Source organism: Mesoplodon densirostris, chromosome 16, assembly GCF_025265405.1.
Source record: "Mesoplodon densirostris isolate mMesDen1 chromosome 16, mMesDen1 primary haplotype, whole genome shotgun sequence".
Taxonomy (NCBI): domain Eukaryota; kingdom Metazoa; phylum Chordata; class Mammalia; order Artiodactyla; family Ziphiidae; genus Mesoplodon; species Mesoplodon densirostris.
In genome coordinates this window covers 58,996,367-59,022,702 of record NC_082676.1, presented here as the reverse complement: position 1 = coordinate 59,022,702, position 26,336 = coordinate 58,996,367, and the positions used below count along the sequence as shown (strand labels likewise).

The window sequence follows — 26,336 nt, the reverse complement described above, 5'->3', positions numbered from 1 at the left end:
GCAAAGGTCAGGGTGTCATTTTGGTAATGAAACTCAAATCCTTCTGTGCTGATTCAAGGCACCAAGTCGAAAGCATCTGTGGAGAGAGATGTGTACAGTCCCTGCCAAGGAGCCCTGGTCAAGTTTCTTACTCTGTCCGAATCTCAACCCCTCACTTGTTAAAACAAGGTAAATGTTCCTGCTTTTCCTCTAGGAAGGGTGGTTGTCAGGATCTCTTATCCAAATCCAATTCTTGCTCTCCTTTTCTACCTCGTATCTGCCTGTCCTGTTTTCTGCAAACACACTTTAATCATGGAAAAAAAATATGCCATCAACTATAATCTGCTGTGCACATAGAGGCCAGTATGGTGGGGAATGATATGAAGAATCAGGATTCTTCCAACTCAGATTGTTTGTTTCAACTTTAAAGTTAAACACAACATAATCAAGGGGACATTGTTTCCTTGAAGTCATTTTACAACTCCCTTCAAGGGAATGAGAATTGATTCTCTTGTCTTTTCCCAACTTCAGGATTTTTTCCTCATATGCATTTCCAACGGAGTCTTTATTTGCACACTGAGAGAAATCAAGATGATTCCGCCCCTACCTCCTTCCTTCTCAAACAGGTCCATTCCATCTTTCTAACTTGCAGAATTATAATTCAAATGGAAGGAAAAGAGACTCCAAGAACTCTATAGATATGATTGCAATGAGTTTTAAAACACATTTTCAAAAGACAACGGCTACAGATAATGAACGTGTGACAGAGTAATGAGGAATGAACACGCAGCATATTGCAGGAGTGGAGGGCGACTGACAGCTTTAAGTTGGCAGAGGAATGCTGACTGGTTTTGCACAAAGATGCAAGAGTTTGATTATGTGGCAGATTTTCATGCAACTCAGTAGAATGTTTTGGGCTAAGATCAGGAAGAGATGCCTGGTTCAGTGGGGAATCTTGTACCTCTAACAGCCCATCTTGCAAATACTGAGAGCATGTCCACCATGCAGGGATGGGGGCTCCCAAGGTAGGTTTTCATAATTAAAGCAATCACAACCTTCACTATCAATATACAAAGAACCCCCCAACTCTACCATATGGTGTCGTCAAAATAAAATTGACTTTATCATCTGACAGACCTGAGCTGGAATCTAGAAGTTGTCACTTACTTGCTTCTGTAACCTTGGGCCAGTCATCAATCTTCTCAGAGCCTCATTTTCTTTATATATAAACTGGGGAAGGCATGATAGTACTCATGTCAATATCTGTTTAAAAGGGGTCAAAGTAATGAATATAAAGCCCCTAGGCTATAACTAGGACACAGAAATTATTATTTTTTATTATTAATTATTTTTTAAATGTGGGGAAATATATCAAGGTATCAGACAGCCAATTTTCTCATCTTCAGCATCTAGAAAGCACAGTAAGTCTTTCACAGTTTAGAGATCAACACTCAGAATATTCAATCTTTTTCTATCTGCCTTTCTCTCTGGCCCAACCCAGGCTCCAAAGCCAAGAAAAACAGCATAGTGGGAAGTGCAGCTTCTGCTGCCAATAGCACAGATGAGAAAACCAAACTGCAGCTACAGAAGGCAGCCTGACACAGCCACTTGTAGCCAGAAGCAGATTGCTGGGGTAGTACTCTTCACTGTTCTGCCTCTTTTCTTACAGACAAATGTCATTCCTGTCTGCATCATCAGCATGTAAATGAGGGAAATAACAAACATGACAGACACAATGCTAAGAAAGTAGAGAGCAGGTCCAGACAGCAAATCATGGAGGTCTGGTGGTTGTAGGTGGGTGGGAAGCAATCCAGCTACAGCTAGCTAACTGGATAAATTGTGAAATGAGGAAAAAATAATAAGGGGCTTCAAATGTTTGTGATTCAGTTAATAAAATGGGCCAAATGATCTTCACCCTTTAGATAACTCTTCTTCATCCTTTAGGACTCAGGACATATGTTAGCTCTTTCGAGGAAGCCTTTTCTCATCCCTTTCCTAATTAATACCCAGGCTGGGTAGGTGTCCTGCAGTGCCCTGGGCTTACCTCTACTATTAACACCCATCTATGTTGCAATTGAAAGTTCATTTCTCTGTCTCTCCCACTAGACTGTGACCTTCCTGAGGGCAGGGACACTGTATTATTCATTTTGGCTTCACCCACACCTACCCCCAGCCTGGCACAGAGTAGGTACATGGCAAACAGTGGGTAATTGGGTGGGGGGTCGAGAGTGGCTGAGCAGGGGGATGGATGAAAGTTGGTTGGTCAGATGGGTTGATGGATGGACGGACGGACGGATGGTTTATTATACAGATGACTGATCATTGGATGATTGGCTGGGTGGACAGATAAATAAACATATAGATCAATCACATGGGACATTCATTGTTAATAATTAATGCATCCTAAAGAGTAAGATTTGAGTCTACATAAAAGGCTAGGTATTGTCATTCATTCCCTCCACTCAACCTCCAAGGAAGATAATATTCACAAGAATCTCTAGGTCCTTTATGAAAATTCCCATCATTCATCCTAGAAACTGTGTCAAGTGGTGTAATGAGCACCAGACTGGGAGACTCACAAGACTTAAATTTGAATATTTTCTCAGCTACTGAAAAAATGTCACTGAATATCTCCAGGTCTTCCTTACTCAACAATCAGAGAATACCACCTACATCATAGGGTTATCACTGTAGCTGAATTGAAATAATAAATATAAAGCCAATGTTGTAAGGTTTGGCTTATAATAGGTGCTCAACAAACGCTTACCATTTATTTGCCTTATATTCAGAGGATGTCTAAATTCAATCCCCTTACTCTAATCACTTTCAAACTTATTTTAGAAATTTTGTATCTTTTCCCCAAAAGAAAGCTTGCTTGGAGCACCAATATACCAATCAGATAAAGCTTTACCATCTCTGGCTATAGCTGGATCTTGTCTCATTAGCCCCTATCCAGTCAGAGACCCCTGTGGCACTATGAAAGAAGCTAGCCTTCCAGGGAACATAGTTAGAAAAAAAACCTTTCTCCTAGATAACGGAGGAAGCCTATTCTATGTTCTGCAGCATTGAGACTAAAGCCTGGTGTTCATCCTCTCATTCTCTCCTTTCCTCCCTTCCTCCCTCTCTTTCCCATCTATCATAGGAGCTCAGGGCTTTGCATTCACTTACAACACAGAAGAGTTGATGACCCAGTCAGGAAAAAAAAAATGGTTTTCATCTGTCTGTTCAGGAGTTTCTAGAAATACTTCCAACTGAGAGGCTCTTTGAATAATTTACTCATCTGAGATCATTTCAATAATCTATTCACTAATTTTCATAATTGATGGCAAGGCAAGCTGTCAAGGGTATATAGCTTTTGTCTTACATTTATACCATCTGTCAGCTTAATTATGCCCCTTCACTCTCAGATAGCTTCCTTATCAAACTGAGTTTGTGAGTTGGGTAGAGATGGCTACTCCAGATAACATACTGGTTGATTCTGGTTCTATTGTAATACTGCTTACGTTCAAATTCTGCCTTCACCATTATATGACCTTGGGCAAGTCATTCACTCCATGCAGCTTTCAATTTCTCTCCTATAATATGGAGCTCTAATGATAACTGGAGCTGGCATTTACTGATCATCTACTATGTGCCAGTCAGTGTTCTAAGCACTTGACATAATATTTTGTTTAATTTTCCCAACAACTCTATGAGGTAAGTACTATTATTACCTCCCTTTTATATATGAGAAAGTGCAGAGAATATTGTGATATTTAAGTGAGATAATGTATTGAAAACACTCTGCTTGGTGTCTGGCATATAACAGGAGCGTAACAAATGGCAGCTGCTGCCATCATGACACCCCGTCAGTCAACAGCACCATCATCTTCATTGCCATCAATTTTCTTTATCATCAACATTCCCATCAAGGCATGTTCCCATAGAGATGTCTTTCCTATGAACTGCTTTTTTTTAAATTTCAGAAATCTAGAAAACTATTAGCAGACTATTGCCTTGCAGAAAAGCATGGTTCAATTGATGTTCTTTTTGGAGTTAGGCTTATATTACAACTGCAAGAAAGAAAGGAACGAAGGAAGGAAGGAAGGGAGGGAGGAAGGAAGGAAGGGAGGGAGGGAGGGAGGAGGGAAAGAAAGAAAGAAAGAAAAAGAAAGAAAGAAAGAAAGAAAAAGAACCATGCAAGACAGAAACAGATGCACACACACACACACACACACACACAAGGAGGTGGCATCGCTCATTTCAGTTTGATGTGTTCATTTGCTATAGACCTATTGTACTTTCCCCACTGTGACCTAACAAATTGTACCGTGTAGGTATTTAAAATAGTCACCATGCATGACTCTAGGGAAGTCAGAGGATAATTTTAAATCTTTTGTAATGGCTTAATTTTCCCTCTCTGTGGCTTACGTCATTTGAGAAACTTAATGATCATTATATAAGGAAACAAATTAAATTTCACACAGCTTCTGCTAAGGTGGTGATATTACCAAACCCATTTTACAAAAGGGCACTTGACTTTAGCTGTGGATTTTGGAGAATAAAGGAAACAGAGAGAAAGGGAAAGAGGGGGAGAGGAAGGGATGAGAGATGAACCATGTCATTTACAGGCATGACAAATTTCTTCTGAAAGTATTCAGTCCAGAAATGCCTACACACAAACTCATGCCTAAAAAAAACTTTAAAAAAAATCTTTCTGACTTCTCTCTTTCACGAATCTCTCAGCAAATCATACAGTCAGTGCCATGTGCTTTCAGTTCTGTTGCTGAAATTTCTCAGATGCCACTGCCACTGTTTTTGTTCACACCTACATTCCCTTTAACCTGAGCTACTTAAATAGTCGCTTAGAAAATTTCCCTAAGATCCATGCCAGTCACCATTTTTGAAGAAGTAGTTTAGTTTTTATCTAAGAAAACAGGCTATGGGGTTCTTATCCTGGCTTTGCAACTTACTAGCTCTGTCATCTTGAGCAAGTTATTGAATTTCTCTGGGCCTTATCCCCTACATATATAAAAGAGGGTAATAGTAGTATCTGCATCACAGTGTTCATGTAAGCATTAGATAAGTTTATGTATTTGAACGCTTAGCACCCTGCATGGTGTATCATCAATACTAAACGAGTATTAGCTATTACTATTATTATTTTTATGCTGTTCTCCCATCTCAAGCTCTTCAACAGTACCCCAAAGGTGACTGAATAAAATCCCACAGTGTATAATTCAAACTCCAGTATGGTCCTTCATTCCCATATTTTCCCTTTAAACAACCTGCTTTCGTCTTCTATTGCCATGTAATAACAAATGGCCTCAAACATAGCCACGTGAAACAATGCTCCCTTATGACCTCACAGTTCTGTAGGTCAGAAGTCCAGCGGGGCTCAGCTGGGTTCTCTGGGTTCTCTGCTCAGGGTCACATGAGGCCAAAACCAAGCTGTCTCTCAGCTGGGCTCATAGCTGCAGGATCTGGGGAGAATCCACTTGCAGACTCATTCGGGTTGTTGGCAGAGTTCAGTTCCTGGAGGTTGTAGGACTGAAGTCCTTGTTTCCTTGCTGGCTGTTGGCCAGAGACTAAACTCATCTCCTAGTGGCCACCTGCTTCCTTGTCATATGGCCCTCTCAATCCTCAAATCCAGCAGTCAGACAATTCCTGCTTATGCTCAAATCTCTCTGACTTCCTCTTCTGCTACTAGTTTCAGAAAACTCTCTACTTTTAAAAGGCCCATGTGTAATGGAGAACAAACCTATGGACATCAAGGGGGGAAAGGGGGGGTGGGATGAATTGGGAGATTGGGATTGACATATATACACTAGCTAATATGTATAAAATAAGTAACTAATGAGAACCTGCTATATAGCACAGGGAACTCTACTCCACTTTGTTGTACAGTAGAAACTAACACAATATTGTAAAACAACTATACACCCCCCCCCAAAAAAAGGCCCATGTGATTAGGTTAGGCCCAGTCTGATAACACTCCTTTTGATTAACTCAAAGTCAACTGAAAAACTCCTTTTGCTATCTAACATAACAATCACAGAAGACATATCTCGTCATATTCACAGGTCATCCTCCTAGAAGAGATAATTATAGAAGAGTGCACTGGGGGTCATTCTTAGAAGTCTGCCTACCATACAAGCTATGTTTCAAACACATTGAACTCTTTCTCAAATGAGCCTTGAGCACGCTTGCCTCTGGACTTTGGCTTTCAATGGTCCTTCTGCATGGAATGGCCTCCCCACACATGTTCAGAAGGTCTCATCTGAGACCCTGCTCAAGTTAAAGTTCTCTGTACAGATGCCCTTGATCAGCCAGCCTACATGTAATATATCTCTTCTCCAAACATCATAGACTTTTATCAGAGCATCTTCTGTTGCACATTTCATACTGTCTTGCAATTACGAGCATCTCCTCATGCCCTATGACACTCTAAGGCAGGTCCACGTTTCATTGCAACCCTCAACAATGGCTTGCACATAGTAGGTACTCAGGAAATTTTGCTTGACAGAATAAAAGTGTGAATAAATAAGGGTTATATACCCCAAATTCAACCATCTCTGCTTAAGGGGGACAGATCTAACTAAAATACCAGCTATTTAACAACAGTATTTGTTGAGGACACACCAGGTAATAGGAACTATACTATATCCATAAACATGTCACTTGGCACTGTTACTGTCTCAGTCAGCAGAGGTTACTCTAGGTGCTACAGGACTCCAGTTTCCTTATCTCCTTTTCTCCTGTACCACTGCTCTTAAGCATTGCTACTAAGCTGTGTATTCCAAAGGAAGAAAGAGGCACAAAGACAGGAAGCAGGAAATCTTGATAGCCAGGATGACCTAGATGAAACCATTTTTTCAAGATAACAAAGAGTAAATCCATGTCCTAAAGCAGTAGTTCTATATCTTTAATGGGCATTGCTAGGGGAGCTTATGAAAAAGCAGAATCAGGAATGATTATTCTGTAGGTTTGAGGTGGCGCTAGTACCGCAAGAGCCTTAGCACCTTTACATCTTTCCCGTGGTTACTCTGATATGGGGAGCCCACAGGACCACACATGCAAAATGACCACACTGAAAGATGTTCCTCATCTGGGGAAGTTCATGGAAAAAAATCCTTTCATTCTTGTATCCATTCTATAGAGATATAGTGGTAAAGGAAAAAGTGAAAACCTGAAAACAAACAGTATTCTCTCAGTGCTAGTCATAGCCAGAATTCATGGCTTCATCAATGCACTGCCATCGTTTTTCTAAGCAAAGCAAGCACATAGTAGAAGCCATAATATATTTCTGGCTGCTTGTAGGATGTATAAACAATGTACTTCGCACAATTGTTCTATCAATTGTAACTTACTGGTGTCCTTTCAATTATAATTTTCCTCTGTGATTTCTTTAACGTAATCATTGGAATATGTGTATGCAGATGTCAAGTATAATGTTTGCATAAATACTTCCATCTTTTAGCAGGATGAACCTTTTGGCAGATAACTGATATCATACACACACACATACACACAAGCAAACACACACACTAGAAATCTTCTGCACATAAGTTCTTGAGACTCACCAAGCCATCTAGGTTAAATGTGGTGGGAAAGTGATGGAGGGGTAGTTAAAATACAATGATTTAGAAGGCAGGGAGTTATGACATTCTCTAATTAGAGACCCCACCATGGGAAAACTGCACCCCACGCATACACCATTGTGGGTGAAAGCCTCGATAGATCTGGTAACACACTGATATGCCACACCCAGAACTGGGGATCAATCTTAGCTTTTTCTAAGATCTCCTTTATCGTATCTGTACTAGGAATTCTGTAACTGGCATCTGCTTCATTATGCACAAGACACAGGAACAGGGTACAACCCCTTCTTCAGTGAGCCAGATTGGAAGGTGGAACTTCTGTCGAACAAAAAGACGGCCTGTGAGACGTGATAAATACTTATACCCCAAGTTCCAACTGGTTGGGTTTGAGTGAAATCTGCTGCATCCAGTGAGAATAAGGAGGTGGGTGTCACTCTAAGGATAGGAGGATCTCCCTTAATTTCTCTTCTAGAATATTCCTTTCCCACCAGCTGTAATTCAGTACGATGTAGGAATGAGGAGTGCAGCCTGTGGGGTCAGGCAGTCCTCCATTCACATCCTGCTTCTACCACATGCAGGATCTGAGGCAGGTCCCTGGCTTCTCTGAACCTGAATTTCCATTTAGGAGGCAAGGATAAGAATACCTACTGTAGATGAGTTGTTGAAATGACTAAATAAGCTCATGGACATAAAACTCTCAGCATAGTTCTTGGTATAGAGTAGTTCTTAGTAAATGGTGATTGAAGTCAGCATTACCAGCAGATTGTATAGAGGCCCTTCTAGGCATTAGAAATAGTACCTTGTGGTACAGCCAAAGAAACATGTGGAAGGAACAGATCTTTCCCTGATGGGGCTCACAGTCCAAGTGAAGATGAACATGCAAGCAAATAATTATAATGCAAGCTGCTAACACTCTTAGGAGTTAGTATACGGGTCTGTACAAAGTGGAAAGGACACAGCCTGATTTGGATTATCCAGATGTAGAATCAATGGAAGGGGTGCCCTTGGCAAAAAGAGGAAAGTGTTCAAAGAGACAGGAACTGAGACAGAGAATGAGCAGATGACAAGTGACTATGAGGGCTTGGAGGATATTGGGAGGATAAGAATGAAGCATTCTGTGCTGGGACACACGAGAATAACCATATTTGAGAGAAGAAGATGGTGCCTTTGGCTTTGGACAAGATGAAGTGGAGGTCTATGGGCTGTCCATGTAATGGAGTCCTGGTGTCAAGTCTGGAGATCAGGAGATCTGGGCTGGAGAGAGGGATCTGGGAGTCATCACAGTGTGGAAAGCAACTGAGATCAAGGGCACCAAAGAGAATGCAAACAGAGTGGTGAGAATAAAGAGGGAAGCAGACGCATCAGAGAGACGGGAATGGGACCCTTCATTCAGGAAGACGTAATGATGGGTCTCCCTTTTGTCTTCTGGGGCATCTCTACCATCTTTAATTAGAGCTTCTCTAGAAGAGAAGAGAGTTGTTTTATTTTAATATTTATGATTTTTGTCCCATTCATGATTGAAGTAAAAACTGCTTTAAAAACCTTTCTTTAAATCTCTCTCCCTCCCCCTCTCTCTTTCTCCCTCTTTCTTTCTCTCTAAATATATGTTTTTTAAAGCTAGTCTGTATGTATGTTATATGCGTGTGCATATACACACATATTTTTTTCATTTTAGACTGGTGTAACCCTAAAATGGTAAATAGAATTATTCCCAAAGCATTTTTTCTAGTTAATAAGATGATTCAACATGGAGAAATCCAATCTTTTACTCAATGTCCCTACCCTCGTGAAGACTTACCCATATGATCAAGTCAAGTCCACCCCTCTCTCCCCAGACATGGCTCAGTAATGAGCTACTTGAGGAGAGGGGTGGTATCCTATGTGCAGATGGAATGTTGGCCATAGAGTTGGCCCACAGAGGGTGTTCATTGTTTTGGCCTGGGCTGCCAATTGGCTTGTAACCAGGGTATTATTTTCAAGCATCTCTGGGAAGGCTTGGACCCACTAAGCTCTAATGCAGAGCAAAGCCATCGAAAAAAAAAAAAAAGGAGAGGTAGAGGGCATGGAAGTCCCAATTTACAAGAGGAAAGTCTGCTCAGACCTGAGTTCTGTGTCTGCTGAACACAAGCGGGCACTGTGCACAGCACTGGAATAATCCATGCTAGCTGCACACAAAGGCCCAGCAGAAAGCAAATGTCCTTCTAAGGGCTTGTCATGTTTTCCAAGACACCCTCATTACATGCTGCTTCCAGTGACTCCACTGAGTGACCTCAGAGATGAAAAGAAATCCCCTCTGAGTCCCAGAATAACAGCTCCCTCCTTCTGCAGACTTTCCCCTCTGCTGACCGGCTGTACCAGCATGTGCTGCTGGGGGACGGCTTTAAGGATAACATGACTGGTATTTACCTGCTCCATTGGCTTCCTCTTTCTCCGAGACAGAAGCACAAGGAGTTATTTCTGAAGCACTGGATCCCCTGAGCGCTAAGAGAATAGACCAACTACAGGAAGCATTTGTACATTCTAAGCTCAACTCGGCAGCAATTCCTGGAGCTGCCTTTTTGGGAAATTGCTATATTTCAACAGAAATTTGAAGGAGGACACACAAAATACTAAAAGGGTATTTTCTGTATGTGGAAATGAAGCCTATCAAGGGCCGCCTTCTTTTATGCAATGTTATCACCTGCACTACAGTGGCCTCCCTGTAAACAGGCTCCTTGGCAAATGAGGTAGGTCCAAAGGCAGCACAGAGAATTCACAGGTGTGAGCCGGGCCTGATCCAGGACTGGCTAAATCCAACCAACGAGAATGATCTTACAGCTCCAAAAGTGATCCTCAGACTGTGTAACTTCAAAAGGTTGAAAAATAACTCCAAAATATAATACCAAAAGGCAGAAAGGCTCAAGTTCTCTACCTCTTATTATGGACAAGAAAAAAATAACTTGCATTTTGACTTTCCATTTGCAAGAGGAGAGAGAAGCCAGAATTTGAAGGATGAATAAAAGAAAGTAAGGATACAGGGAAGCATTACAGGAAAGAAAAAAAAAAGCATGTTCAAAGTCCCAGATACATAAAGGAACCAGCTCAGACATGGAGATGTGAGCCACTTAGGACAGTGGGCTACAGGGTTTACCAGAGGGAAGAGCAGAGGTAACACCCGGGGACAGAATCCAGTGCTCTCCTCAAGCATCACAAAAGTGCACAAAATCCCAACCCATCCCTCTCCACACACACACCAGAGTCTAAGTTCCATGAATCAGAAATGGTTGTTTTGTCTCTCCTGTTCACTGATAGATTCCAAGCATCAAGAATAGTGCCTAGCACATAGCAGGCACTGAATAAACATTTGTGGAATGAATGAATAAACCAAGTCATCACTCAGAGCTTGGGTGTACCACCTAAAGAAAAAATCAAGTAAGCGTTCAATAAACCATGGCTATTGTTGTCATAACGAGTACTCATGTCAGGGAGTTAAGCATGAAAACTCAGTAAACATTGGTAATTAATTGTGCAGGGTATCTCAACTTGAACAGTTTCAAAATGTATCTTTTAGTTAAGATATAATGGCATGCAATGAAACAAACAAATCTTGTGTGATAGTCTGATGCATTTTGACAAATGTTCAACACAAGGAATATTGCCATAACTCTAGAAAGTCCCCTGTGCCCCTTTCCTATTAATTGCCCTCCTCCAAAAAAGCAACCATCATCCTGATATCTAACCCCATAGACAAGTTTTGCCTCTTCTTGAACTTCATAAAAATGGAATCATACAGTATAATCTTCTGTGTCTGGCTTCTTTTGTTCAACATAATGTTTTTGCAATTCATCTGCACTGTTGTGGGTATTACCAATTCGTACCTTATTAATGTGTAGCAATCCCTTTTATGAATATATGTAATGTATTTACCCATATCCTTGTTGATGAACCTTTGAGTTCTTTCTGATGTTTTGCTATTATGAACGTCTTATATAAATATTACTTTTTGGGTGTATGTTTCAATTTCTTTGCAGTAAATACCTAGGAGTGGAATTGCTGGATCATAAGGTTGGTGTACGTTTAACTTTATAAGAAACTGCCAAACGGTTTTCCACAGTGGCTGGAATTTTACACCCCCGTCAGCAATATGTAAGAGATTCAGTTGCTCCATGTCCTTACCAGCACTTGGTATTGTTGGTCCTTTTCATTTGAGCCATTCAGGGGGTATGAAGTGGTAGCTCATTGTGGTTTTAATTTGCATGTCTCTGATTATCATCAATGTTAAACATGTTTTCATGTACTTATTGACTATTTGAGTAAAATTTTTTGTGAAATTTCTAAGTCAATTTCCTGTTTTAATTGTGTGTTGTTTTTATTATTGATTTATAGGAGTTCTTTATATATTCTGGATATGAGTCCTTTGATTGAGATATATTTTAAAAAATATTTTTTCTGGATTTGTGGCTTCTCTTTTTCAGTTTCTAACAGTGTCTCTATATCAGCAAAGATTTAAATTTTGATGGAGTCTGGTTTATTACTTTTTCTGAACATTGATTTTTTATATTTTTTATAGTTATTATATATGTTCTAGAAAATGTGCTGTACAAGAAATACAATCCATGATTTGCAGAAGTGATACATTTAAGTAAGTTTTGGAAATGAGTTGATTCAAAGCAAAAGACTAAGTACATGAAAATACAAAGGGTTCATTCATAGGGCAAAATGTGTGAATATCATACCCCATTATGAGGTTTAGGCAAACTGGTGTGATCACTGCCAGATAGTGAACACTTGCTACTGCAATGATGTGAACCAAACTTCCTGCTTTTAAATTACCTTAAGTCTTTCAAGGACACTTCCTATTCAGATTTGAGAACCCAACACAAAGAACAGCACACAACTGCCACAGTTCACCCAGGGAAAGCATCTCCATCTCCAAGGGTCTGCCTTGTTCCATCAGGGGTCATGGAATGACACGTGGAGCTGCTCAGAGGGAAATACTTTGGGAAAAGGAGTAGTTTGAGCTCCCTTGCTGCCCACACCTTTCCTGCCTCCCCTGTATTGGGCACACAGAAGGATGCTCACCTTTTCCCATTCGCGGTCCTTGTTCAGCACGATGACCACCAGCCTGGGGTGCACCTGATAGCCTTCCTCAGTGAAGGACAAGTCTTTGCCATCCCACGTCACGTTGACCATAAATCTAGAGAGAGGAAGAGAAAAACAAATGTTTAGGGAAGAATTAAAGAGGTTTTAAACAAATAAGTGGATGCCACCATCAGTGTAACACTGAGAAGGTGTAAACTCATCACAAGTAGCCCCTATCTGTGGAAGCATCAGTACCCACACAGGCTCTGCTAATTTCCACGCACTCTTTTTCATGAGCCTGTAATCACTCCCAGAATCCCCAATCCTGTATAGGCATTAGTAATTTATTGCAGAAAGCACAGGGGATGGAACATATTTGTCCTGCCAGACTACAGACTTTTGTTCAAATGAGCGTCTTACAGGAGGATCTGAAAGCATGTTTTAACAAGCTTCCCTAAAGGAAACTGCTTGCTCATAAACCACATGGTATACAACGTCCAAGAAATGATATCCCATTCATTCATTATTCATTCAACTAATATTTATCAAATATTTGCTACATGTCAGGACTCAGCTAGTTGGTTGGCAATAAAGTAGAAACAGACATGATCTCTGTCCTCTTAAAGCTTATAGTCTAAGGGAGAGGACAGGTGTTAATTGGTTAATCACCGAACTATGACAAGTGCTACAATAGAGGGGGCGGGGTGTGCTATGTGAAAGTGAAACAGGGGTCAGGCAAGGCTTCTATAAGGAAGTGCAGCTTGACCTGAAGGATGAGTCAGCATTAACTAGGTAAGAAAAGATGTAAGCACATTCCAGGCAAAGGGGACAGCATGTACAAAGGTCCTGTGGTAGTGCTTATGAAGGACTGAGTGCAAACCAGTGAGGCCAAAGCAGAGAGAGGCAGGGAAATGTGGGGTGTGGTGTGGGTGAGAAGGTAAATAGGGGCAGACAGTGCAAAGCTTTTCAGGCCATGTTAAGGAGTTTTATCTTTGTTTTAAAACAACAGAAAGACATTGAAGATTTTAATCAAGGAGGTGATATAATCAGACTTTTCTTGTATCAGTATAATATGACTTAAATGTTGTGTTCAGAATAGGTTTGCGGGGGACCACAGTAGGTAGAGGGGGGCTGGTCACAGTGCTATTATTCAGGTGAGAGATGATGCTGGCTTTGGTCCCATTGTGGCCCCAAAAGAGGAGGAGATGGAAGAGTAGGAGCAGCAACACATAGGCAAATGGAGAAATATTGAGCAGGTATTCAGTGATGGGTTAGATATGAGGGTGGGGGAGAGAGAGGCGTCAAGGCGTCAATGATATCTGCCCTATACAACAACTGTGCAGTTGTCTTCATCACAAGTGATGTCTGTCTGTCTTACAATACTCTTATCTCTACCTCCCACAACCCAGCCTCAAACCACCTCGTCTGTAGTCAGGCTCAGCTCTGATGCAGAGGAAGACAGAGCTCATTTCCCAGGATTTGGGAGGGAGGGTTCTCAGGGGTTCACATCTCCTTGTAGTGTGAGAAAAAAAATGATGTTGTTAAAGACATCCAAGAAAACACACCACTTAGCAGACACTCAGTACATATAGTATGGTGGTTAGAAGCATTCAGAGACCTCCCCAGAAAGACAGGGTACCTCAAAGTCATAGCATTTTTTTGCATTATATTCCTTTAACAACAAAAGTAGTTAAAGAAGTAAAATATTAAGGAAGAGGACTAGATAACAAAAATAATTCCAAAAAGAGAGATTGGCCTAACTGGTCACATGTCTGCCCCTGGGCAGCCACAATGCAGAAGACCTGACTGTGTCCTATGGGGGAAGAATCAGGTCTCCAAGGACAAGGTTAAGAAATTGGGGAAAAGGCAAAGAACATTTTTGTGTATCCATTCAATGGACAGTTTTGAGTCCTTAAAAAATCATGTTTTTGAGACAAGTTAACGGCATGAAGATAATGCTTGCTATTTAATGTTAAACAAGCAGAAAAGAGGATAAAAATAGGGTTTGTCTATACATGGAAGGATCCCAGGTACTTTCCTTTTTCTTTTGTGTATCTTTGTAGTCTCCAAATTTTCTGCAAATAGTTTTTATTTTTAACAAAATATTGTTTGTTTAAAAACAGAAAAATCAAACACTGCTATTCTAGAAGAAGCAAAGGGTAATCACGATTCTATTTGGTGTATCTGAGGCATCGCTGATCATTTCCTAGGAAGATAATTTACTGATTCAACAACGATTTACTGAATGTCTATTGTGTGTCAGGCCTTATGGTGAGTCCCATAAATACAGAAATAAAAAACACAGTGCCTGTGCCCCCACTTACATCCTCACAATTCAGTGACATAGACACATAAACAATGACAGTACATAGAAGGCCACTTATGTGCCAATGCACAGTAAGTATAAGTCATGAGAATGTAGAGGAAGGGCCCCTAACACAACCTCTGCAACGTAGGGAGGGCTTCCTGGGAATCTTCACGAGTAAAGGGGTTGAGGAGAGGTGGGGAAGAGCATTCAGAGTAGAGGAGTCACCTTACACAAACAAGAGTCCACAAAGGAAGTGACACGCTAGGGGCAATAGCTTAGTACAGCTGACAGGCAGTGGGATGTGTCTGAACAGCATCCCTTAAGCTAGATCATAAGGGACCTAAAGTGTTTGGATTTTGTTCAGAAGGCCACGAGGATCACGAAAGGTTTTAAGTAGAGGAGTGATTCACCGTATGGAGGAAACTGCAAGGCCAAAGGCAAAGACTCATGAAATGTCACGATGGAACATGGAATTTCAGCATAAAAATTGCAGACAAAGCCCACCAGTGGACTTTATCTGGGCTGGCAGGAAATCTGTAACTAAGTCAGTCTGTATCTGCAGTCTAAAACTCATAGTTAGGCCAGCTGATTCATTGAGGGTTTTAGTTTGTTTGTTTGTTGTTCTTTATTGAATCCAATAAGCTCTCAAACCAAGTTTTGATTATACAATAATTTGAAGTGAACAGAGTTCACGCTGGGTCAATCTAACACCCCAAATGTGGGTGAAACTGAAAAATTTAGTCCATTAGCAAGAGGTTTGAAAATATCCAATTTCATATGTGTTTGGAAACGGCAGACCAGAGGACGAATACTTTGGGTTTGACTTGGAACCCTGGCTCGGGGGAGAGCCATTCACAGGGTTATGTGGTGTGAACCAATGTCACGGTCACCATTTTAATCTAGGAGCTAGCATGCCCTGTTGAGCACCCAGTCTTCTTCTGATATGCCAGTTGAATCTATTTAAATCTCCCTCTTCTTTAATTCCCCATCTCCGTTTCCCCTGCTCATTTCCTTTTCTCCCATTTTGTAGTGAAATCAGATGGAGTTAGCAGGGACATTATTTAGATGCAATCCATCTTCTTCAGATTATAGGGAAACAACTATATGGAAATTCTCACACTCCACATTGTTCTGTGTTCCTTTAAGAATCAGTATTCTGGGGCTTCCCTGGTGGCGCAGTGGTTGAGTGTCCGTCTGCCGATGCAGGGGACACGGGTTCGTGCCCCGGTCTGGGAAGATCCCACATGCTGCGGAGCAGCTGGGCCCGTGAGCCATGGCCACTGAGCCTGCGTGTCCGGAGCCTGTGCTCCACAACGGGAGAGGCCACAACAGTGAGAGGCCCGCGTACCACAAAAAAAAAAAAAAAAAAAAAAAAGAATCAGTATTCTGGACCAATGAGTCTACATACTCTATGTTAATACTGTCTATTTTCTTCCTTCCTTCCTTCCTTTTTTCCTTCCTTCCTTCCCTCCCTCCTTCCCTTCTTCCTTCCTTCTTTCCTTCTTTCTTTTCTTTCCTTCTTTCTTTCTTTCTTCCTTCCTTCCTTCCTATTAAAAGTCTTCAGTCTCCTGGGAAGGAAAAAAAAACAAACCTCTAACAGGATTATTTGCTGAACAGTAATTTCATTATGAAGTTGGCAGGGAGCAAGTACCCATTACCTTCAATTCCCCCATCTAATTTCTAGGAAGGATGATCCATATTTCCACAGGCTTTCTTCCCACTTAAAGTTACTCCAGAGCAGAATTCTTTACCCAGGGAAAAACCATTATACACCCCACTGCTTGGTCCCCATTAACACCTGCTGGACACTTGTATTAAACAGTAAAATCTTATCACTGTTTTGTTTATCTCTTGAAAATTGATTACAAAACTTTTAGTGACCAGATAAAATATCAGAAATTCTGGCTGCTGCTAAGCTTCAAATTACATCTTCGATGTTTCCATCAGGAGCAATAAACACATGAAGACATGCTGGCAAAACGTGGACATGGCGGAGGCTCTGATGGTTTGCAGAGGGTCCACTTCTGTGTTATTATCGTCCATTGATGGTAAAGTGTCAAGCTGTTGTTGTTGTTTTAATCAGTGAAATACATAACAGAAAATATGTAAATTATGTGATGCACATACCTACAAATTTCCTTTGGTATCTACAGCCTCAGGTGTATGAAGCTGAAGTCCAGGTGAAAGAAACATTTCTCTACTGCTTGCATTTTGTGCCCTGTGAAATGCTGGTGTATGGGGATCAGAAATAACATGGAAAAACAGGTGGACTGTTTTCCCTATATTATGACTGCAAAGAAATTGGGCCAGAATTATCAAGTTCTTTCTAGATCTGCTCTAATATGGTAGCCACCAACAACCGGTGGCTATGGAGTACATACTTGAAATGTGGTTAGTCTGAATAGAAACGTGCCATAAGGGCATGACATACTGGATTTAGAAGACTTTGTATGGAAAAATAGTGTAAAAGATCTCATCAACAATTTTATATTCATTTAATGTTGAAAAATTTTAGACATTTTGGTCACAGTAGGATACATTATTAACATGAATTTCATCTTCTTTTTACTTGTTCATTGTGTGGCCAGATAATTTGAGATGATAAGTGACTACATTATATTACCAGCAGATGGACGGTGTGCATCGTGAAGGCAGGGACCTCTTATGCCTTGTTTTGTATTGTATTTTTAGTGCCAAACAGAGTGCCTGGCACATGGCTGGTGCTAAAATAAATAGGCGCAGAGTGAATTAAAGAATGAATTGCTGTTGCTAGCAATTGCTGGGATCAAAGCCTGCCTCTGCTTTTCCCCAGCTGTGCCACTTGGGGTCATATATTTAAAATTCTCTGAGCTTCCATTTCCTTCTTCGTAAAAACAGATCAGGTTAAACCGTATGAAGTAACCATAATGGTTTCATGTGGTTTAACCTAACAGATCCCTCACTCCCAGGTGTGTGGGTGGAATCAGCAATAGTGCTTCTAAAATGTCCAGCCCGATGCCTGGTACACAGCTGTTGCTTAAATAGTAGTTAAGGTTTACATAAAGTGTCCATGTATTTTTTCTTCCCACCCTGTCATATTTCCTAACACCCCACCCCAAATGCAACCTCATCCTTTTAAAGCCATGCTTATTGCGGCCATTCTGGGTACTCATTGCCAGGATCCTTCTTTCTTTTTGTCAAAGGCCAACCGTATATGGGCTGCCTAAGCTCTTTTAACTATTACTTAAAGTGTCTCATTCCTCCACATTTCTGTTTTCTCCCTTTTGCCTTGTAAGTCTCCTTTAATTTCCCAAATCTGACTATTTGCAATGTTCTCTAGACATATTATTATTCACTATTTCCCTTCAGACTTTAATTCTCTTACTGTTTCATAAATGCCACCAGAACCCATTCAGTGTCTCAATTTTCAGTTAATTTTCCATCTGCTTTGCTATTTCTCATGTTCCCCAGGCCTTTTCCTGAATCGCACTATCCCTTAAATGCCTCCTCAAACTGCTTTGGTGTCACCATTTTTTTCATTTGTCATTTAATTTACATGTTTTTGAAAACAGAGTCACTGTTTTCTTTATCCTTTTCAGTTCTCAAGACACTCTCATTGTTACAAAATAGTTTGGCTCTTTCCATCTTCCTCTTGGTGGTTTGAAATCCCTTCCACTTTGATATCTTTCTCAGCACCCTCTCATCCTCCATTAACCATTCCCTTTTGGGCACGAATCCCCTCTTTAGAGCAAACTCATGGTTTTTCGACTCCCAACTCCTGCACCACACCTTCCCCGAATACGCCCTCACACCATTTCTTTTCAGCAAGTCTCTTAATGACTGTACTTTCCTCTTTGCCCCGGTTCTTAATTTCATATACTCATTGGTGGTCTCTCATTTCCCCTGAATGATTACCAAAGGCATGACCACAGAGCTGAGACTTAAATGTCAGGACAGAAATGTAGTAACTCCAACACATAGATCTGCATAATCCAGGCCAGCATAATTCAAAACGGACTCAGAAACTACAGCATAATGAAAAAGAAAAAAAAAAAAAAAAAAAAAACAACCCCAAAACAAAGAAACAAAACTGGGTTAAAAAAAGTGAGGGGAGTATTTACTCTTTCTCAAATTCCATTGTGGCCAATTAAAAAATGATAATAATAATGTTAGTTGTCTTGGCTAAGCAATACTAATTTAAAAAAATTAGAACAGGAGTGGTAAGCTCCAAAAAGGCAGGGATCTTTCTTCTGATCACTGCAATTCTAAAACACCTAAAAGAGTGTCCTGCAGTACGAGCTTAAAAGTATTTGTTGAATAAATGAACAAATGAATGAGCAGGCATAGGCTGCTGGGATCTTGTTCATTCAACATTTATTTCCTGTGCAACAACTGTAGAGAAGCAATCCTGCAAGACGATTGTTTAGTTTAGGAATCAGAAAGCCTGGGTTAGCATGCAGTTCTGTGGCTTCCAATCCCAGCTAAGTCTCCTAAATTCTCAGAGCATCCAATTCCTCTTCTGTAAAAGTCAAGTTATGATAGCCACATCTCTGTGTAATTATAGGGATCACATTAGATGACATTTAATGAGAGAGGTATGTAATGTGACCAGCAGAGTGTTGGCACATAATGGTGTCTGGTAAATGATGACAGCGAGGGTAGTAGTAGGTGTCACGGTTTCACATATTTATCTTTTTTCCTTCTAAAATTTGAAATTAAAAGGCTTTCTCTTAGATGCTCAAGGATCATTCTGACTGCTAATCCCAGTTTTCCAAGGGAGGCAGTGAACCCTGTAGGCCCCTACCCCAAGCTAATCTGATTACTCAGAGCCCCAGGTACCCCTGGACCAGGCTATGGTGCAAGAGTGCTGACCCAGGTGCCAGCCTGCCCTTCATGACTCCTGGGCTTCCCATCTCTGCTTGGTGAGCACACCTGAGCCAAAGGTGACTTTCTGAGGACATGCCCCACCAACTATCTTTTGTAATACAATTTCTAAGTTTAAAACATTGAGTAAGTTAGGGCAAAGCTTTCTCTGTAAGTGTGACCATTCTATCTACCCCATCACTAGACAACATGCATGACCCGTTTGGCCAAAGGTTTGCAGTGGGAACAGGATCTATAGAGTAGGATCTAAGATGCATGTCCTAATTCTACTTTATCAGGAATTACTGGAAGCCTGAGTGTCCATTCATAAAGCGGTTCTCAGGATCTCTTGCTCCTTATATGTGTGTTTTTTTCAGGAACACGATGGGGGATGTGGAAATTCTTGAAATTCTGGATAGTATTTTGTAACACTATCAAACTAGTACTGAACATATCGCCATGAACCTCTGATGGCTCTGCCTCACCTAACCATTTGGAACTGGCTGGCACAGGAGTCAATGGATTCATCCCCTGCAATGGGCATCTATTCCAAGAGAGCTGGAAAAAAGTAGGCAACATGACAAGCAGTTTCTATGAACTCCCTGGATCACCTGTGTCTATGCTGTCAAATTATTCAGGATCTCAAACAGGCAGATGAACATGGATGTAGACTCCTCACCTTCCCCAAATGTGCAGAATGAGATGACGTGAATCAATTCAAAGTGCAACTTTATCCAAGAATCACTGGGTATCCGCCCATCCTGGAACCTTAGGCCCCATGAGAAGAGGGGATTTGTCTACCTTGTTCTCGGCTGTAGCCCCTTTCCAGAACCTGGAACAGTGCCTGGCAGAGAGAAGCTGCTCAGTACATATTTACTGAGGGAAGGAAAAGTCTCAGGTCTCTATTGTATTCTCTAGCCCTCTGACAATGAGCCCCACTTTCTCTGTCTGTCCAGAGCGTGTTCACCTGTGCTTGGTGGGTCTCTGGGGACCCGAAGAGGTAACTAAGGCAGAGGAGAAAGGTTGGGGGCCAGGAGATGGCAGATCTTGGGGCTTCTCAGCCTCCATAATCATGTGAGCCAATCTCTCGTGGTAAATGTCTTTCTCTATATAAATATCTTACTACTTCTGTTTCTCTGGAGAACCCTGACTAATACAACCTGATACTACCATCTGCCAGAGGAACTGTGAAAATAAAACACAAATCTGCCGTGAATACGATGCAAAGGGGTCCCCCCTGCGTTATTCATAACCTGCACAACTATGTCACCTCCGCCGGGTTACAAAGTACTTGAGGACAAGAGTACATAACTCAGTACTTTGAACTCTAGGAACACTGTCAGGTAGAGAGAAGAGCAGATTAGGGATTTGCAAGCTACAGTTGTTTTAAACCCTCCATTATTGACGCTGTGCCTTTAAGCAAATCATCCAACTCCTCTGAGTCTCACCTCACTCCTATGTCAACGGGGTAAAACACCACTGTCTTAGTCTGCTCAGGCTGCTGTTGCAAAACACCACAGATTGGGTGACTTAAACAACAGGCACTTATTTGTCACAGTTCTGGAGACTGGAAGTCCTAGGTCACGCCTGGGCAGATTCGAATCCTGGTGAGGATTCTCTTCCTGGTTTACACACTATCTTGCTCTGTCCTCACATGGCCAAAGAGTCAGATCTCTCGTCTCTTCCTCTTTTTTAAGGACACTAATTCCACCATGAGGGCCCCACCCTCACGACCTCATCTAACCATAACAACTTCCCGAAGACCTCACCTCCAAATAACATCACACTGGGAATTAGAGCTTCAGCATGTGAATTTTGGGAGAATGCAAACATTCAGTGCATAACAACCACACAGCGTTAATGAGAAGTTTTATGGTGCTAGGGCTAAGAGGGAGGATTGACATCTGTAAGTAGTATGAACAACTATTTCAGTTTTCCCAGAACTGAGGGATCTCCTGGGTCATGGAACATTCAGTGCTGAAACCAAGATCATAAGTTATGGACCATAAATTAAGAGTTTGGTCCAGTAAGCAACACCTCAAAAGCACATCTATCGAAAGGCCTCAAATTCATTTCTTATCAAATGCATCCTCAATTCAAATAAACATTAATTGAGTACCTATACTATATGCCAGCAACATGCAGGAAATAAAATGTTAAGTAAAAAACTTGTGGTCCTTCCCTTGAAGTCACTTACAGTTTAGGGAGAAAGCAGGTTTTATACAATAATTCCAATAAATGGTAATATATTTGCAACTAAATTCCTTGATGCTATAGGAACATTAGCAGGGGGACCTAATCTATCAGAATACTGATTAGTCTTCCATTGCTCCATTTCTACTTGCTTTTTTTCTGGGCAAACACCAAGTTGAGTTCTTGGAAGGAATCAAAAACTCTCATGCTTTCCAGGTATGAGACAGGACAGATAACATCAAGGGCTGAAATGGACCAGATACAAGATTATAGAGAATGATGCAAACCCGAGCTAAAGGCATTCAGTAAATTAATTTTAAAATAACACTGTAAATGAAATGTAGCATATCTACTAACCACTCATTTGAACTCTCTGCTCTAAATTCAAACTTAGGAATATTCATATTCCTTCCTCCAGCAAAAACCCTGCTTCCTCCTATGCCCATATAGCTCGCAAGATTGCATCCCTTGGACCTAGTGGAACTTAAAAGCTTTTGCACAGCAAAGGAAACCATAAACAAGATGAAAAGACAACCCTCAGAATGGGAGCAAATATTTGCAAATGAAGCAACTGACAAGGGATTAGTCTCCAAAATATACAAACAGCTCATGCAGCTCAATAACAAAAAAACAAACAACCCAATCAAAAGATGCGCAGAAGACCTAAATAGACATTTCTCCAGAGAAGACATACAGGTGGCCAACAAACACATGAAAAGATGCTCAACATCACTAATCATTAGAGAAATGCAAATCAAAACTACAATGAGGTATCACCTCACACCAGTCAGAATGGCCATCATTAAAAAATCTACAAACAATAAATGCTGGAGAGGATGTGGAGAAAAGGGAACCCTCTTACACTGTTGGTGGGAATGTAAACTGATACAGCCACTATGGAGGACAGTATGGAGGTTCCTTAAGAAACTAAAAATAGAACTACCATATGACCCAAAAATCCCTCTCCTGGGCATATACCCAGACAAAACTATAATTCGAAAAGATACATGAACCCCTATGTTCATAGCAGCACTATTTACAATAGCCAGGACATGGAAGCAACCTAAATGTCCATCAACAGAGGAATGGATAAAGAAGATATGGTACATATATACAATGGAATATTACTCAGCCATAAAAAGGAACGTAATTGGGTAATTTGTAGAGACGTGAATGGACCTAGAGACTGTCATACAGAGTGAAGTAAGTCAGAAAGAGAAAAACAAATATCGTATATTAACACATATATGTGGAATTTAAAAAAAATGGTACAGATGAACTTATTTGCAAAGCAGAAATAGAGACAGATGTAGAGAACAGACGTATGGATACCAAGGGGGAAGGAGGGGTGGGATGGATTGGGAGATTGGGATTGACATATATACACTACTATGTATAAAACAGATAACTATTGAGAACAGACTGCATAGCACAGGGAACTCTACTCATTGCTCTTTGGTGACCTAAATGGGAAGGAAATCCAAGGAAGAAGGGATATATGTATACGTGTGGCTGATTCACTTTGCTGTACAGCAGAAACTAACACAACATTGTAAAGCAACTATACTCCAATAAAAAAAAAAGATTGCATCCTTTGTAGGGTGGCTTACTGACACACAATAAGTTCCCTTATTTGGAAAAGCACCAACCCCCCCACCACCACTATATACACCAGAACATCTATTCTTCTCCTCTCCTTTGGCCATAAAAAATAGATCCGGTGGGAGAGGGAAGTGCACCTCTCCCAACCTGGAACCATCAGATTCTCTCTTCTGGAATTTGAAACTTGATGGTTGAGACAGAGACCAGAAATTATTTGATCAGGACAAGGTGATAGTAAATTTCCTTCATCAGTAAATGTTGCCTCACCTTCTGACCTTTCCAAACCTTGGCTGCTTAATATTTACTTCGATTTTTCAAGATACCCTAGTAAAGTCCCAATGTGTTTTCTATCATTCCTCCTTTTGTTTAATTAAGCTAGTCAGAGTTAATTTCTGTTACTTACTACCTAAATACTTTAAACAATACATTTTACCTGGGCTGTTAAAAGATCTTACCCAGTCTCTAAACTTGCTGTATATCATCCCTTACACTCATTTGAAGCCTGCCTGCCAGATAAATGTTCCTAAACCTCAGTTCTGATTATATACACCTCTGCTTAGAAGCTTGAAATGGCTCCCTAAAGTCCAAAGCTAAAATCCATGCTCCTTAGCCAACTTTAACTTTCAACCTTACTTTCTAAAACTGCTCTTTACATACCCTGCATTGGAGCAAACCCAAACACTCATGGTGTCCTTGTGATTTCCCACTTCTTGGCTATTTGTTCCTACATTTTCTTCCACTGGGAAAACAATAAAAGCTTATGTTTCTTGCTATGACCACTTTTTTTTTTTTTTTTTGCGGTACGCAGGCCTCTCACTGTTGTGGCCTCTCCCGTTGCGGAGCACAGGCTCCGGACACGCAGGCTCAGCGGCCATGGCTCACGGGCCCAGCCGCTCCACAGCATGTGGGATCTTCCCAAACCGGGGCATGAACCCATGTCCCCTGCATCGGCAGGCGGACTCTCAACCACTGTGCCACCAGGGAAGCCTGCTATGACCATTTCTTGATGATAGATCTTCCCCTACCTGGCCAATAGGAGTATCTCTGGCCACAGTGATTGGTTCAGGGATGGGCACATGACTCAAGCTCATCCAATCAGAATCCTTCTCTGGAAACTTTGTTGCAGCTAGAGAGAATACTGCCTCTCTTGACTTAAGGAAATACCGTGACAAAAGTATGTGAACCCACACCTATTTCAATGTGCTCTTTCCCATCTCAATGGGATGAAACAGTGAGCCATAACAGAGAGAAACATGAGAGAGAAAGGGAAAAAGAGTGAGAGACAGAGAGAGAGAGAGGGATTTGAAGACATCATTTGCACCTGGATCAAGATATGGCAGATAAGACGTACACCCCATATATGCCTTTCCAGCTGAATAGACCAATACATCCTTTTGTTTTTTTGTTTTTTCTTAACTTAATGAGAATTGGTTTTCTATAATTTAATATCATAAAAGTCTCAATGAATACAAAGATTTTTCTCCCCTGAATATTCACATATTCAGACTCCCCAAAACTGAGCACAGAGTTCACCTCTTTCCAAAATGTTCACTGAGCTTCCAGCCTCAGCTCCCTCCTTGGAACTCTTGTCACTTCCTCTGCAGCTCCCTTTCTACTTTGTTGCAGAGTTTTTCACACACTTACACATCATCTCCTTTGCTGGAGGGTAAACTCCCCCAGGGATCATGGGTCTTGTCTGAGTTGGTGCCACACGCCCTGCACCCTGAGCACAGCGTCCAACATATGGTAGGTGATCAGTGACCATTTGCTGAATGAACAGGATCAGATTTTCATCTGGCCAGAGCTGGAGGCCTCAGCAGCACAGAGAATGTTCCGGGGTGCTGGATGACACCTCAGAACCATCAGGACAGAGTTAAATATGTCCTGGCCTAAACAGCAGTCTAAATGCTCCCGTCTCACAATGAAACTTGAGAGCCCTGTGTAAATTCAGCAGTAATAATGTTTCACATCCTGCCATGGATTCCTGGTGTGGAAATCTGCCCCCCGGAAGACTCAGCTCCACAGTCCTGCCCTGCCCTGACAGTCCTATCTTCTCCCATAACTGCTAGATTGCTTTCTTGATGGGAAAGAAAATAATGTAATTATTTCCTAAAGAGCAAAGAAGAACTGCTATATCAATGATGGCTGGGCTTTTTTAAAATAAATAATAGAAAGAATAAAGCTCTTTTTTTAAAATAACTCCTCTTCCTATTTGTTTTCCACATCGCTTTAAAGGATTAATTTTACAACTATGGGGAAATAATTGTGGAGAGAGTAGGAAGAAGAAAAAGATGAAACAAAAGAGTAGTAAGGAGAAAAAGAAGGAAGAGAAGTTAGAAAGAAGGAAAAGTGGGGGGGAAGGGAGAGAAAGGTAGACAGGGAAAGGAGTGGAGAGAGAAGCCTGGGAAAAGGAGGGATGATATTTTCTCCCACTTGAATAATAAAACAAAATGGAGTTTGAATCAGAGCAGGGTCCTTCAGGAAAGCTGGAAAGCACTCTGTGGGAGGAGATCCTCACAGCAGTAGGATGAGCAAGAGAGAGAGGGAAAGAGAGAAAGGCAAGATGGAGGGAGTCCAGAGCTGGTCGTGCAGCAAGCAGGAAGGGGACCAGCGGGAAGAGGTCCCATGTTGTGGTTTGGCACCGAGCCCTCCCTGGTGACACTGGAAAAGTAGGTCAGTTTCAGAGCTGGCTGGGGGATGAATGGTCAGCCAGGAACAGTGGTGGGAAGTGCAGATGCTGAGTGAGAGGTTGACCTACGCACAGGATCTGG

General features: G+C 41.3%; 1 protein-coding gene across 2 annotated transcripts in view; it reads right to left on the bottom strand.

Moving 5' to 3' along the window:
• Positions 1-26,336, bottom strand: part of GRIN2A (glutamate ionotropic receptor NMDA type subunit 2A) — a 368,990-nt gene that overhangs the window by 104,771 nt on the left and 237,883 nt on the right. For both annotated transcript variants that reach the window (XM_060120247.1, XM_060120248.1), the window contains one exon: positions 12,621-12,735. In XM_060120247.1, coding sequence (XP_059976230.1) covers positions 12,621-12,735 — 115 coding nt within the window. The remainder of the gene's footprint in view (positions 1-12,620; positions 12,736-26,336) is intronic.